This window comes from Leopardus geoffroyi, chromosome B1 (genome assembly GCF_018350155.1).
Source record: "Leopardus geoffroyi isolate Oge1 chromosome B1, O.geoffroyi_Oge1_pat1.0, whole genome shotgun sequence".
NCBI lineage: Eukaryota > Metazoa > Chordata > Mammalia > Carnivora > Felidae > Leopardus > Leopardus geoffroyi.
In genome coordinates, this window is record NC_059327.1 from 198,418,464 (window position 1) to 198,431,212 (window position 12,749).

The window sequence follows — 12,749 nt, forward strand, 5'->3', positions numbered from 1 at the left end:
GCACTCACCCTGCCCCTACCCACCGCCTCCGGGGAACAGGAAGGAGGGAAGAAGACGCAAGGTAGGGGCGCAGGGGTAGGAGGAAGGTGGGAGACGTCAGTGCGCTGGGGACAGGGAAAGCCAGAGAGGAAGACGCAGCCCCTGCCATTCAGATGTTCAATCTGTGGTGGGGGGCAGAACGTAATCGCTTCTATTACAGACCCCGAGACACTGTGCCACGTGCCGTGACAGAGCCTGGGGGGCACCAAGGGTCCGGGAGGCTAAGGGCTGGCCCACGAGGTCCCCAGCTTTGCCTTCACACTCCGAGCGCGAGTCTCTTTCCCCATTCTTGACCACGGCACTGCGGTGGATACTGTGGCTCCCGTGTCCCACGCTCACCTCGGTCACTATCCATTTGTTCCCTTTGGCCACCAACAAAGGTAGAATAGTTCGTTCCCCAGGGACGAGGTGCAGGTGGCTGTAACTCCTCGGGGGTCAGGAGGGCCAGCGGTCATCTTCCTTGATCCCACACTGGGAAACCCCCTGCGGGCCTCCCACCAGGCAGCCCTCTGCCCAGGAGACAGATGGGGCAAAGGCCCCTGCTGTTGTTACTCTTGACCTCTCTGGTCTCCCCTGCCTGCCCCCAGCTGCCCTGGGCGTCCATGGCGCCGACAGACCCATAAGAATATTGCTCCTTCTGGTCCGCCTCGCTGTGCAGAAAGGGGAGTATCTTTCTGCAAGATGTGGCCGGCAGAGAGCGTTACAGAGGGCCCGAGTGCTTTCACAGAGGGTGCGTGGACCGTGGTGTGGTGCCGCATCCCCCTCCTGGGCTCGCCCGCGAGGAGCTCCCCTTAGTAGATGCTCAGTGAACACTGCTGAAGGGACAGGAGGAAGAAGGGCAGGAGGGACCCACGGGAGGCCATTGGCTTGTACGATGCCCCGTGCCTGGCACAGGCTGGATACTTAAATAGGTGACAGAAGGAACGTCTACCGGAAGGCAAGCAGGAGGGAAGCAGAGAGAAGAGAGTAAGTTGGGGAGGCCAGGGGAGAGGGTGGAGGCCGGGGACTCGGGAGTCGTCCGCCCGAGCTAAGCTGGACACCCAGGTCACCCCACGCTGCCTCTCCGCTCCTCTGTGACGTAACCCCGATATTGTTGTTTTCATTTCTCGGTATTTGTCAGGGACGTGGATGGCTCCTATGAGAGTGATCACAGCTCACAACACATGCTTTCTGTCCCCAGACCACTTAAAACCTAGTTGAGGAAAGGAAAAAACACAGGAAGGCTTAACAATGAGATTTAAGTAAGAAATGCCTAACTCCACGCTGCCTTTCGACTCTCCTCTTGTGTTGGGAGAGCAGAGAAATGCCGGCGTGTTCAGAGGCAGGGAGATTCACCGGTCCTGGGGGGTGGGGAGTAAGGGGGAGCCCCTGAGCAGGTAGAGAGGGGCAGGGCTCCCCCAGGCCAAAGGGTCCTGGGAGGTGAGAACGTTCACACTTCCAGAGTTTTCCCCAGGATCCCTCAGGGAGCTGCGTACCCCCAAATGTGGCTTGTGTGTGTGTGTAAAAGTAAAATTGGTAAGAGGAAGATTTGTGCAAATAATCAAAGATTCCTTTAACAGAGAAGGAGCCCATTCGTTCACTAGTTAAATATGAGTGTTGACTTATTCGTGCAAATAATCAAAGATTCCTTTAACAGAGAAGGAGCCCATTCGTTCACTAGTTAAATACGAGCGTGGACTTGATTCCACCTTGAATGGGTGCCAGTGGAGCAGAGGAGGGCTCTGGTGGCCACGTGGGAAGCTAGGGGAACACCCACTGTCAAGGTCGGCCTTGCCTCTTGCTGAGACTGTTATGCCCGAGTCCTTCCCTTGCCAGTAGATCCCACGTGCCCCCGCATGGCCTCCCTGCGATGCATCTTGGAGCGTTATCCGGCAGCCTACCAAGCCCCACGTGCCTCCAGGACCACACAGGCCTTCTAGTCCGCCCCTGCGGGCTCCCCACTCTCTAAGCACACCGCTTTCCGGACCTCAGCCTCTAAAGCTCCCTGACGCCAATCTGCACTTCCCTCCAGTGCTGGAGAGGAAGGAGGGCGAGCCCTGCCTGCAGACGGGCTGTGCTATAAACGTGCAACCACCAGCTCCCCCGGGGGCTTAACCTGGGCTTGGGTCAACCCAGCGACAAAATGAAAGGGCCAGTTCATGGTCCCATTTGCACTAACATTCCGTAATTAGCCCTAACGTCAGGATACAGATTCTTGTCCAACAAGAGTTGCCAAGACATTTGGTGAAACGATTTATGTAAGGCGCAACAGTCAACCAGCACAGCTCAGACAGCCACACAGAGGGAAGAAGGCAATGACTTTAGGACTTCCGAGTCACTTTCATTTCTCTCTAGATTATGTTAAAAATCGGGTTAGCAACCCGTATCAACGGTCTTCCAAAAATTAGAATTTTAGCCTACTGCTGTCTCTGAATGTCAGAGGCAGTGCTTAAGGTGAGAAATGTCACCGAGCCGGTTAATCTTGGAGGTTTGGGACAGGGAGTGGACTGGCAGGTGAAATCACCCTGACCCCCTCCCCAGGGGATCTGATGCGCAATTCTGCTCCAGCACTGGGTGCCTGGGGAGACCCAGAGGGGACCATACACATCACACCCGAGGGGTGGATCAGGAATTAAACTCCATGCCAGGAGCTTGACCCTGGAGACAGGAACAAATCCCATCTCTACGGGACCAGAAAAACACACCATCCAAACTTTGTTCCCATGGATGAGTAAGGCGTAAGTGCACCCCGCCTACCCAATCAGATCCCGTTCCGATTGGCAGCAACTTGGGGTGGGGGGAGGGAAGATGAGCACAATTTTTGAAACATAATTCAGAAATCAAAAATCTTTATTTGCAACGCACCTTAAATATAGAAAACCACAAACGTTGGAGGTCAGCTTTGTGCATCTCATATACGGGGAACCCCCCACCACAATGTGGACACCTGCCTGCACAGGCCCGAGGTGCAGAGGAAGGCCTGCGGCCCTCAGGCCCAGAGGTGGAAGGAGGAAGGGGTGGGGACCAAGCTATCCCGCCATCCAGCCGCGGCCCATCCGCATGTGGCCGTGTTACGGATGCTGTTGACAGAAGGAAGCAGAGAGCGTCCTTGTAAGCACCTGGCGAGAGGCAGCTTGCTAACCAACACGTGGGCCTCGCTTGAGCATAAAGAGGACACATCGGACCTCCGTGAAGTCGCTCTTTCCCTGTCACCCTGGGCCGTCAGGCTGCAAAGAGTGTTGAGCCCAGGAGCCTTTTCAGGGAGCTTCTCGGCTGCAGGAGTCCAGGAAGCCTCCGGGGCCCCCTCCTTCCCAGGTTCCAGCCTTCCTCTTCTCCCTCTCCCCTTTGGGGGCTCAGCTGGAATAACAACGCGGCTCCCCGCCCTGCTGATGCTTCCTCTGCTAATTCATTTGGCTTGCACTGACGCACAGAGAGCTCTGGGGTGCAGAATCCCCGGGGGACTATGACATATGAATGAGCTCCATCGCTCTGGGACCCCGCCGAGAGGCAGAGCGGATCAGATAAGCCACTTTCAGACAACCTGGTCAATCGGGAGGAAGCTCCCAGGGGCTGAGAGCTGGGCGGTCTACGTTGCTGCTATGGGCTTGGAAATAATAAGGGTGCAGAGTGGGGAAAGCCCACCCGCCAGAGCAGAGCCTCGCTCAATGCCCGGCAGGCGGTGTTCCCTTCCGCTCTTTATGGGGGTCAGAAGACCCCACTTCTGCCTCCCAAGGGTCTAAAACTTGGAACAACAAACTGGACAGCATGGTCTCCGATGGGCTTTGCAGCATTAACGGTCTTTAATTCTAAAAACCAGGGGAAGCCAAGGTGAGAGGGAGGACAGAATGCTACCTTCCAAGCTCAAGTTCTTTCTAGAACCCCGAGGAGAGTGTAGCTCCCCTTCATCACCCCTGGGCTGGGGCCTGCACCCTGCCTGCCCTGGGTGTGCTGTCTCCCAGCAGTGGCCTGGCTTGCCACACCCACATCAAGCTCCCTGTACGCAGTCACAAAAACGTGTCATTTACATGTCACATGTCATGAACTGCAGGTCTGGGGAGCCTTCCGAGGCCTTAATCAAAGACCAAGATGTCAGGGAAGAGGCCGTGTGTTGAAAGTGGAGAGAGAGAGAGAGAGAACTCTCAGGCCCCAGGTCTGCTCCTTACTGGCTGATTTACTGTTAATTTCTGCAAAATCTCAGGCAGCTGGAAAGGATGCCAAGAGCCAACCACAAGGACTCTGAGACGCAGCTGTAAATGCCTCCAGGATTGGCCACCGCCTGTGGGTGAGGGCCAGGGAGGCAGCGAGGATGTGGGGATCGGACAGGCTGGTGTTAGATCCCTTGCTCTCTGTGGGTCTGAGCCCTCTGAATCTCCCATCTCCTCGTCTGTAAATTTGGGACAATGAGAGCCACCCCACAGGGTCCCTCGCGGTGTTAAAATGGTAAACAGAGGACAAAGGGTAAGGAGGGAGCTAGACTCCTGGAAGGTGGTCTCCTAGTTACTAACATCTCCCAGTTTAACTCTTCTGTGCCCAGTGTCCCAGCCACCAGCCAGGCCTCATAAATATTTACACCCAGCCTGTGTTGCGATGCTCAATTAATTGCTCCGGTGACGCACTTTGAGGGCCTCGGAGGATAGGTGCTGTGCAAGGCCCCGAGATCGTTAAAGGCACAAACAAGTCGGCTCACACAAGCGGCATCCTCCAGAGCCTTCTGTGGCCCCAGAGCTTTTTCAGATCATTGCCCGAAATCCAGGCAAGATGTGCTTCCGAAAGCACCCTGTCCAAAGGGGAACGTGGTGGCCAGGCAAAGCCCTCATTAGAAAATGGAGAGCGACCTATGCAGATAACTCACGACAGGAAAAAAATCCAAGGGGCCTAAAACCACTTGAAAAAGAAGAAGAATTCAGTCTCACTGGTCATCAGGGAAGTGAAACAGGCACCGTAAGGGATCAACAAACAGGCAGCATTGTTTTAAAGGATGGGATTTAATAGTGTTGGGATACGGTGAGATGGTCACTTCCCGCTCTGTGGATTAGCGTCTAAACGGACCCAACCCACATGGAAGGAAACTGCACGATCCACAGCGAGGGGCTTGGAAGATCCATGTTGCCTGACCCTTTCGCTGTGCCTGGCGGAGTCTCTCCACGGAAATATCCAGTGATTAGATTAAAATGCGCCCTGCAACATTATTCACCATAATGGAAACTAGCGAGAACCTGAATGTCCCCTCTAAAAATCACACAGGCAATAAATACCATGCGTTTGAATAACCACTGAAGATCTAGAATGTATCTTTAGCATCAATAGCCCATAGTTGGTTCTTCTAGTTTTGCTACTTATGTGTTTCAATGTACTCACACATCCTCAGAAGCACATACACACATGTAGAGGGGATTTGCCAAAATATTACCTGGGGTGTCGATTGTTATTTTCTTCTACGTTTTTCTGTTTTCCGTATTCTCTATAATGAGATGTGATTTTAGATCTAGAACAATGCAAACATCAAGAAATCGTTCCGGGGGCTCCTCCTGGGTGGCTCAGTTGGTTAAGCGTCCGACTTCAGCTCGGGTCATGATCTCACAGTCTGTGAGTTCGAGCCCCGTGTCGGGCTCTGTGCTGACAGCTCAGAGACTGGAGCCTGCTTCAGATTCTGTGTCTCCCTCTCTCTCTGCCCCTCCCCCATTCATGCTCTGTCTCTCTCTGTCCCAAAAATAAATAAAACGTTAAAAAAAATTTTTTTAAATAAATAAATAAACATTAAGAAAAGAAGAAGAAAAAGGAAATCATTTTATAGGTTGATCTGGGGAAAACGCCTGTAACAGCAGCCCATCCCGCTGGGGAAGGTATGTAACCGAATGCGGCTGACACTTACCTTGGTTCTCTTTTCTGCCCTAGGTCATGGCCTCGAATCAACAGTGCCACCGGTGAGTCAGGGGCCTTCAGTCACCTAAGCGGTGGGAATGCCACCATGGGTCTGCTACTCTTCTTTCCGTTTTCTGCTTTTCCTTCGATAAAACTATTGGCCTGTTCGAAATGGCATCAGCCACTTAGGGTTTCTCCCCCTGGTCGCTCCCGGGTGCAGCCCGGTCTGTGACTTCCACAGGCTTTGGGAAGCTGGCACGTGGAGGGGAAAACCCTGGCTCTCCTCCACTTATTAGCTGTGTAGCCTGGGATGAAGCACAGATCCCTCTGGGTCCGAGTCCCTTCATCTGTAAAATGGGTAAAAGTCAGCCTAAATGTCAGTGTTGTGACCACTCAGTAGGGCTCATTCAACGAAACTCTGTGTGATGGGTTCCCCCCAAATTATGTGTTGAGCGGATGGAGCGATCAGAAACCACATTTTATGGCTTCTTTTGCGTCTGTTTTCAGAGCCTAGTTCTAGGTATCAGGCGCCGAATAGAATCCCATTAAAATTTGCATAAAAGTATGTACTCTTCATTTCAGAGCATTATTATTTCAGGGGGAGTCCGGTAGAACTTCCCTAGAGAGCTAGTGGCTAGAAATGACTGCAGTGAGACAGAAAAAAAAAAAAAAAAGGTGAGAAATAAACCAGAAGTGTGCAAAGAAGGGATAGAATCATAGGGAGTGATGTAATCCTCAAATGAACTCAAAGATTCATAATGGTGCATGTTGGAGCATGTAACCAGCACTCAGCATGTCCCAAATAGCAGTGAGGAGAAGTAGAGAAAAGCAAAATCAAAAGTACAAGTATGAATATAAATAAGAAACAAGCACCCAGCTCTAATCCCTCTTACAGAAAATGCTTTCATTAAGCTTCCTAGTCATTTGCTAAGAAAGATTGTGTTCTCTTGAGGTAGATGCTTCCAAAATCTCCTGGCGTCTTTGATCTCAAATATACCTCCCTCCACCTGCTTGCTACCTCTCATCCCTTCCCACCATCCGCTTAGACTCCTGGGGGTACTCCAGATACTTCTGGATACTTCTGGGAGATTGCCTGGAAACCAAGTTGCCAATCTGAGGCAGTGGCTGATGAGTTATAAACCATGTGACCCATACCCCTCTCTCGTCACCCCCCTCTCCACATTCATCAAGGTAGAGAAAAACTTACAGATGGGTATTGCATTTCATTAACAACATTCTAGACACATAACCATGGGGTGGGGGGGGTGGGGAACAAAAACAAATCAAAACCCCAAGAGAGCTGATTGAGATAAAGCTGCCCAGGCCTGCCCGTGCACACTGGAATCTATATCCTGCCAAAAATATTAGCAGCAAATCATACCACCCCAGCCTATGCATGCTTATGAACCACAGCCAAGTATCTATTAAAATATAACACCACTGACATAATCAAGGATTTACATGATTCACAGAACAGTCACTCATCACAGGGATATTTATAACATTTCTAGATATTTTTAAGTTGTTTGCATTTTTTTGCCATGAGATCCATACGAGGGACATCCATAGGAGAGAATACCACATAGCCATTAAAAAGATGCCATTGAAGCATATTTACCGACATGTTATGTTTATAGCATTCTGTTGTATGATGGAGAAGACAAGAAAACAGTGTGCCCATATCTACATAGACTATATTGTGTGTGCATGTGTGTGTGAGAGGGATTTAGCTATACTCAAATGTTTACAGTAGTTGTCTTGGTATGGGGACATTAGAGTAATTTTTATTCCCTTCTTTTTTGCTTATCCGTATCTTATTATTTTTCTCCAGTAGCATATATTGTTGTACGCTAAAAATACTCTATTTAAAAAAAAAATACACCAGACCTGGAAAAGACAGACGCATAACCCAACTTGGACAATCTGTTAACACCAATACCTTCTGTCAAGCTGACACATAGAGAAGAGGGCCATGGTTTTCCATAAAATAAAGTCAGGAGTTTCTCTCCTTCCACCGATTAAAGAATGAAATTAAAGGTAGCCCTATTTGAAAAGTGGTTCTTCTCTCTTAAGGCACCATACACGTTAAAACCCTGGTAAAGACACGGATTGGCTGTGTCCATTAAATGGACGAGAGATTTCGTTTTGTCCAGGAGCACTTGTTTTGGTTTTGTGGGCTTTTTTTGTTTGTTTCCTAAGGAAAGCAGTCTTGAAAGTTGGTTTTTCCCACTTTTAAAAGAAAAATTAATAAGGATTTTAGAAGCAGGCGGAGGGAAGGCAGGTATGGTATATGTGAGCATCCACTGCCCCCTGCTGGCCGCATCTAGACATTGCGATATTGGTATTAATTTAGCAGAGGCTGGTTGTCCCCCCAAGAGGCTGGGAAAATGGGTGGACAGAACCAATGTGAAAAGTTGACAGTTGAACTGCTGGGAAAAGGTGTTCCCCTAGTTCTCTAAGCACAAGCCAGGATTTCAAGTCATCCACGATTGCTAAACCCAAGGGATCACAGTTGTCTTTAAAATGTATCGTGTGTCAGAATCACAGTAGTCAAAAATGCATATTCTCAAGCCCACTCCCAGGTGTACGTTTTGGCAGGACTATAGTGAGACTGAGGAGTCCCTACCCTTCACAAGATAACTTCAACTCATGTAGTGCTAGGATGGTCTTTTGAGAATCACTGATTGAAGAGAAAGAAAGAAAGAAAGAAAAAGAAAGAAAGAAAGAAAGAAAAAGAAAGAAAGAAAGAAAGAAAGAAAGAAAGAAAGAAAGAGAAAGAAAGAAAAGAAAGAAAGAAAAAGAAAGGAAGAAAGAAAGAAAGAACGAAAGAAAGAAAGAAAAGAAAAGAAAAGAAAAAGGAAAGGAAAAGGAAATGATTAAGACTGACCCCACCAAGAAGCTGCTTTCGATTCTCTGGACAACAGCTGTCTCAGAATATTTTATTTGAATTTCTGGAGATCACCTGAGAAATGGGATGGGCGACAGCTGCCTTACCTATCACCATCCATCCATCCAACCAATTTATGGTTGTCCCTACTGTAACCATTACAATAACCAGCTTTGGGCACAGTTGTTTTTTTTTTAAAGAAAATGAAAATGAAAGGTCCTGGGGACTCAGCTTATCTCAGATACTAATACTGTGCTCTACAGATGGGGAAATCAAGAATTAGAGAAAGGAAGTGAACTTCCAAGGGCCATCTATGGAGAACAATAAGCCTATTCTCCAAACTCTCAATAAATGCTTCCATGTAGCTATTTCTGTGAGTTTGGGCCATTTGTGACCGAGAATACTCTTCAGATCAGGCGACTGTCATTCTAAAATGTCCAGAAGAGCTACGTGACTGAGCTGGTAGATACGTGGGAGACAGATATGACATAAGTTATATGTACATGGGTGCATATAATCTATATCCGTCTCTGTTTCTGTCTGTCTCTTTCTCTCTTCCCCTTCCTATGTCCTTCCTTTCCTACCTCCTCCTTCTCTTCTTCCCAAGCCTAAGTCATGTAGCCAAAGCTCATTGGACATCCTAATCCTTTCCTCAGAGACAGTGAGAAAAAGGCAAGGAATCTCATCCCTACCTCTCCCTACAGCTGTGGATCGATGCTGAACTGAAGATGTTCTCAAGTTTGGAACTAGCCAGGGGAAAGTGTGTCCTATTCCCCACTATACTGAGATGAAGGTTGATGGATGCCCTCTGTCCCCAGAAACCTTGTGGTTCCTAAAAGATAAACACTGAGGAAGGCAGCACAGGTAGAGGAAAGAACCCTGAGCCAGAAGTCTGGAGCCCAGAATTTGAATACTGGTTCTCTGACATCCATGAGATGTCAGAGGGTTATTTTGTTAAGCTTCTCAACAGCTCTTTGGGGCAGACACTACTATTCTCATTCTACAAGCTGATATTAGTTAACTGAGGCTTGCAGGCTTGCCCGAGGTCATGTGGCCAGAAACAGGCACGGCCAGGGTTTGAACCCAGAATTTCTTCCATGAATTATGTGTTCATGCCTTTGATCAGAAGCTCTGCTACATTTTTGGTGAATTCCAAAGCTGACCTCCACAAGGAGATAAAACAGTAAAGGCAGAAAGACACATTAGGAAGAAATCACGGGGGCTTAAACGTGACATGATTGTCTAATTCTTACATAAGTCAAGTGCAGAGGTAAGCAGTCCAAGGCTGTTTAGCCTCAGAGGTGCTGCTCCCTCCCTTGTATTGGCCTCAATCCCAATGCCTAAAATAGTGACAGCTATGCTCCAGGCAGCAGGAGAGAGGAAGGGAAGAAAAAGAAAAAAATAAAGAGTTGACAACAATTTCTGTTCGGAAAGTTTCCTGGAAATTGTGAGTTTATTTTCCAGCTTCTCCGTTTACCAAAACTTGGACTCATAGGCACGCGTAACCGCGGGGAAGGTCAGGGTGTATGGCAAGAACTTGCTCTAGGTGCCCATGTACCCACCTGACCACCGGGACTCCCAGGACGGACAGGGAAAAGCGGACGTGGGGAGACACAGCCGGGTTGTTGAGGAGTTCCTAGCGACGGGTCGTTGGGACCCACTGGCCTGTCCCTTTGCCCCACGTACTTATGAGCAAGCCCAGCTGGCAGCCCCTAGGGTCAGAGCCAACACTGACCCTCACCATAACTCTCCCTGCTCCTCCCCCCCGCCCTCTGAAATCTTGTGACTGAAATGAAAACAGAAGCTGACTCTGCTTGAGGGAACCGCCTGGTTTGGGGCTGCCGCCATCTGAAAAACCTGCTGACTTCACTTCCCAGAGAAACAGAAAGTTGCTAAGCACTGAAAGCTCCCTACTTTTACTTCTCTTCTCCCACCAGACAAGCAGATTCTCTTTATGGGACCTGCTGGGAATTGTTTCAGGTGGTTTCCTTCTAATGCGACCCTCCCATAGAGCCCGCCCTTGGGGACACAGCCACCTCCCTTCCCAGTAGAGGCACTAAATTGTACAAGCCTGGGGCCCCCAGCGGCTTCCGTTCAAGGAAGCGTTTACGCGTGCAAATGGTCCAAGCTTCTCTCTAAGTATATCTGACCCACGTGGCCCATCTCCTATCAGAAGGCAGTCGGAGCTTCTAACAGCGGGTCGCAGACCTCGGTGTTTGTAGATGCCATCATAGACACTGGAGCAGAAAGTAACTGGTGTGCACTGAGGCTCAGGTTTTGCTTTCTTTCCTTTTTTTTTTTCTTTAAAGCACCCAAAAGGCAAGTGGTCAGGGGACCTTAACCTGATGGCCACCGGCCATACACTTGTATCATACCTCTGTAGTCACGAGAAGAGGTGTCCACGCTGATAGCCCAAGGCTGGCGTAACTGCCTCCGTGAGTCGGGAGAGCCCCTGAGCCTTACACCTTCACGTCCCTTCTAAAAATAACTCGAAGGGAGCATTGTCTTTTGTAAAAAGATGCTGTTTCCTTGAGAGGAACGCAGAAGTCAGTCGTTCTCCGGAGCTGTTTTGTGTCAGTGGGTGATGAACGGCCCTCCACGGACACTTGAGTATAGTTCTTCCGGGATGATGATGGGGAAAGCTGCTGGGCAAACTTCCTTCATCTTCTAAGAAAATGGCTCTCTCTGAGGAACCAGCCTCTCCTTCAGCTCCAGGAAGACTCAAAGACCTGGAAGGGTTTGGGGTGCCTCTGTGTTGGGGGTCCAGGGCCAGCAGGAGGGAGTGTCCAACTCAAGCTCACTCAGCCAGGGAGGAGGTCAGGTTCTATTTGCAGTTTCCCACGGGTTCTCCGTTCTGGAGGGTGTCCACCTTACCACACGCTGTGTTTCACAGCCGACTATGCAGTCTCTGTGCCCTTGCCATATCCTGGGTTCCAGGAGTGATCAAGGGCCTGAAATCTCCGCGCTGCCTTGGGGGAGGCAGGCACCCACCGTCTGTAACTATCTAACATATTTATTGGCTTGCTTTGTTCCTACATGCTATGCAGAAACCAAAAAAGAGTGTATGAATCAGGAGGGGCTAACATCTATAATGCATCAACTACAAATGTTAGTAGTGTAATAAAATGAAGGTTTATGTCCTGTTCACATCACAATCCAATGTGGATTGAAGGAAGCCTTTTCCCCAAACGCTCATTCGGGATTTGCTCTCCTTTAACCCTTTAACCAGTGGCTTCCATTATCCCTGAAGGCCTTGGGGTCTTCTGTCTCTAGCAGGCCCCGGGGCAAGAACAAGACATCAGGAGGGTCAAGAGAAGGAGAGGGTCGAGTGCGTCATCCTGGAGTGAAGTGCATGCCCCCACCTGTTCCAGTGGCCACAGCACCATGCCACAGCCACCCAGTGCAAGGGACAGTGGGAAGTGTGTGCCAGCCGAGGGCCCACAGGAAGAGGAAGCATCCTCACAGCCATGCAAGGACGGCGTTTGAGGTAGTGAGGACCCGGGCTGGAGAGATGCTCCTTAACTTTCATCTCAGATAGGTGGTCAGGGCGTGTCCCCCCAGGAAGATGACATTTAAGATCTGATCTGATGGATGGAAAGGACCCAGACACAGGCAGAGCCAAAGAAAGAATGTTCTGGACTGAGGCACAGTGCATGCTGACCTCTGAGGTTAAAAGAAGCTTGGCATACTGGAGAAACTTGGAAAGAAGGTGACGTGGCCCATTTCAGAGGTGAGGGAGAAACTGGAAAGAGATACAGTTAGAGACAGGGGCAAGAACTGGGCTACGCTGGGGGCTGGGGGCCACGGCAGGGAATCTGGACCGCGTCTCGTGGGCCATGAGTGACGTGAACTGATTTACAGTTTTAAGACTATGCTTTTTAATAATTGCATTTCCAAAACTGCATCGTTAGCAACACAGGTAGGTAGGTACTGCAGCAGATAAAAACGATTCCTTCCCTAAGAAGGGCCGAGGACATCACAA

General features: G+C 49.6%; 1 protein-coding gene across 1 annotated transcript in view; it reads left to right on the forward strand.

The window, feature by feature from the left end:
• CLNK (cytokine dependent hematopoietic cell linker) overlaps window positions 1-12,749 on the forward strand; it is a 164,159-nt gene that overhangs the window by 82,199 nt on the left and 69,211 nt on the right. Inside the window, exon 4 of the mRNA XM_045474547.1 lies at window positions 5,914-5,942. Within this exon, the coding sequence (XP_045330503.1) occupies window positions 5,914-5,942 (29 nt within the window). The remainder of the gene's footprint in view (window positions 1-5,913; window positions 5,943-12,749) is intronic.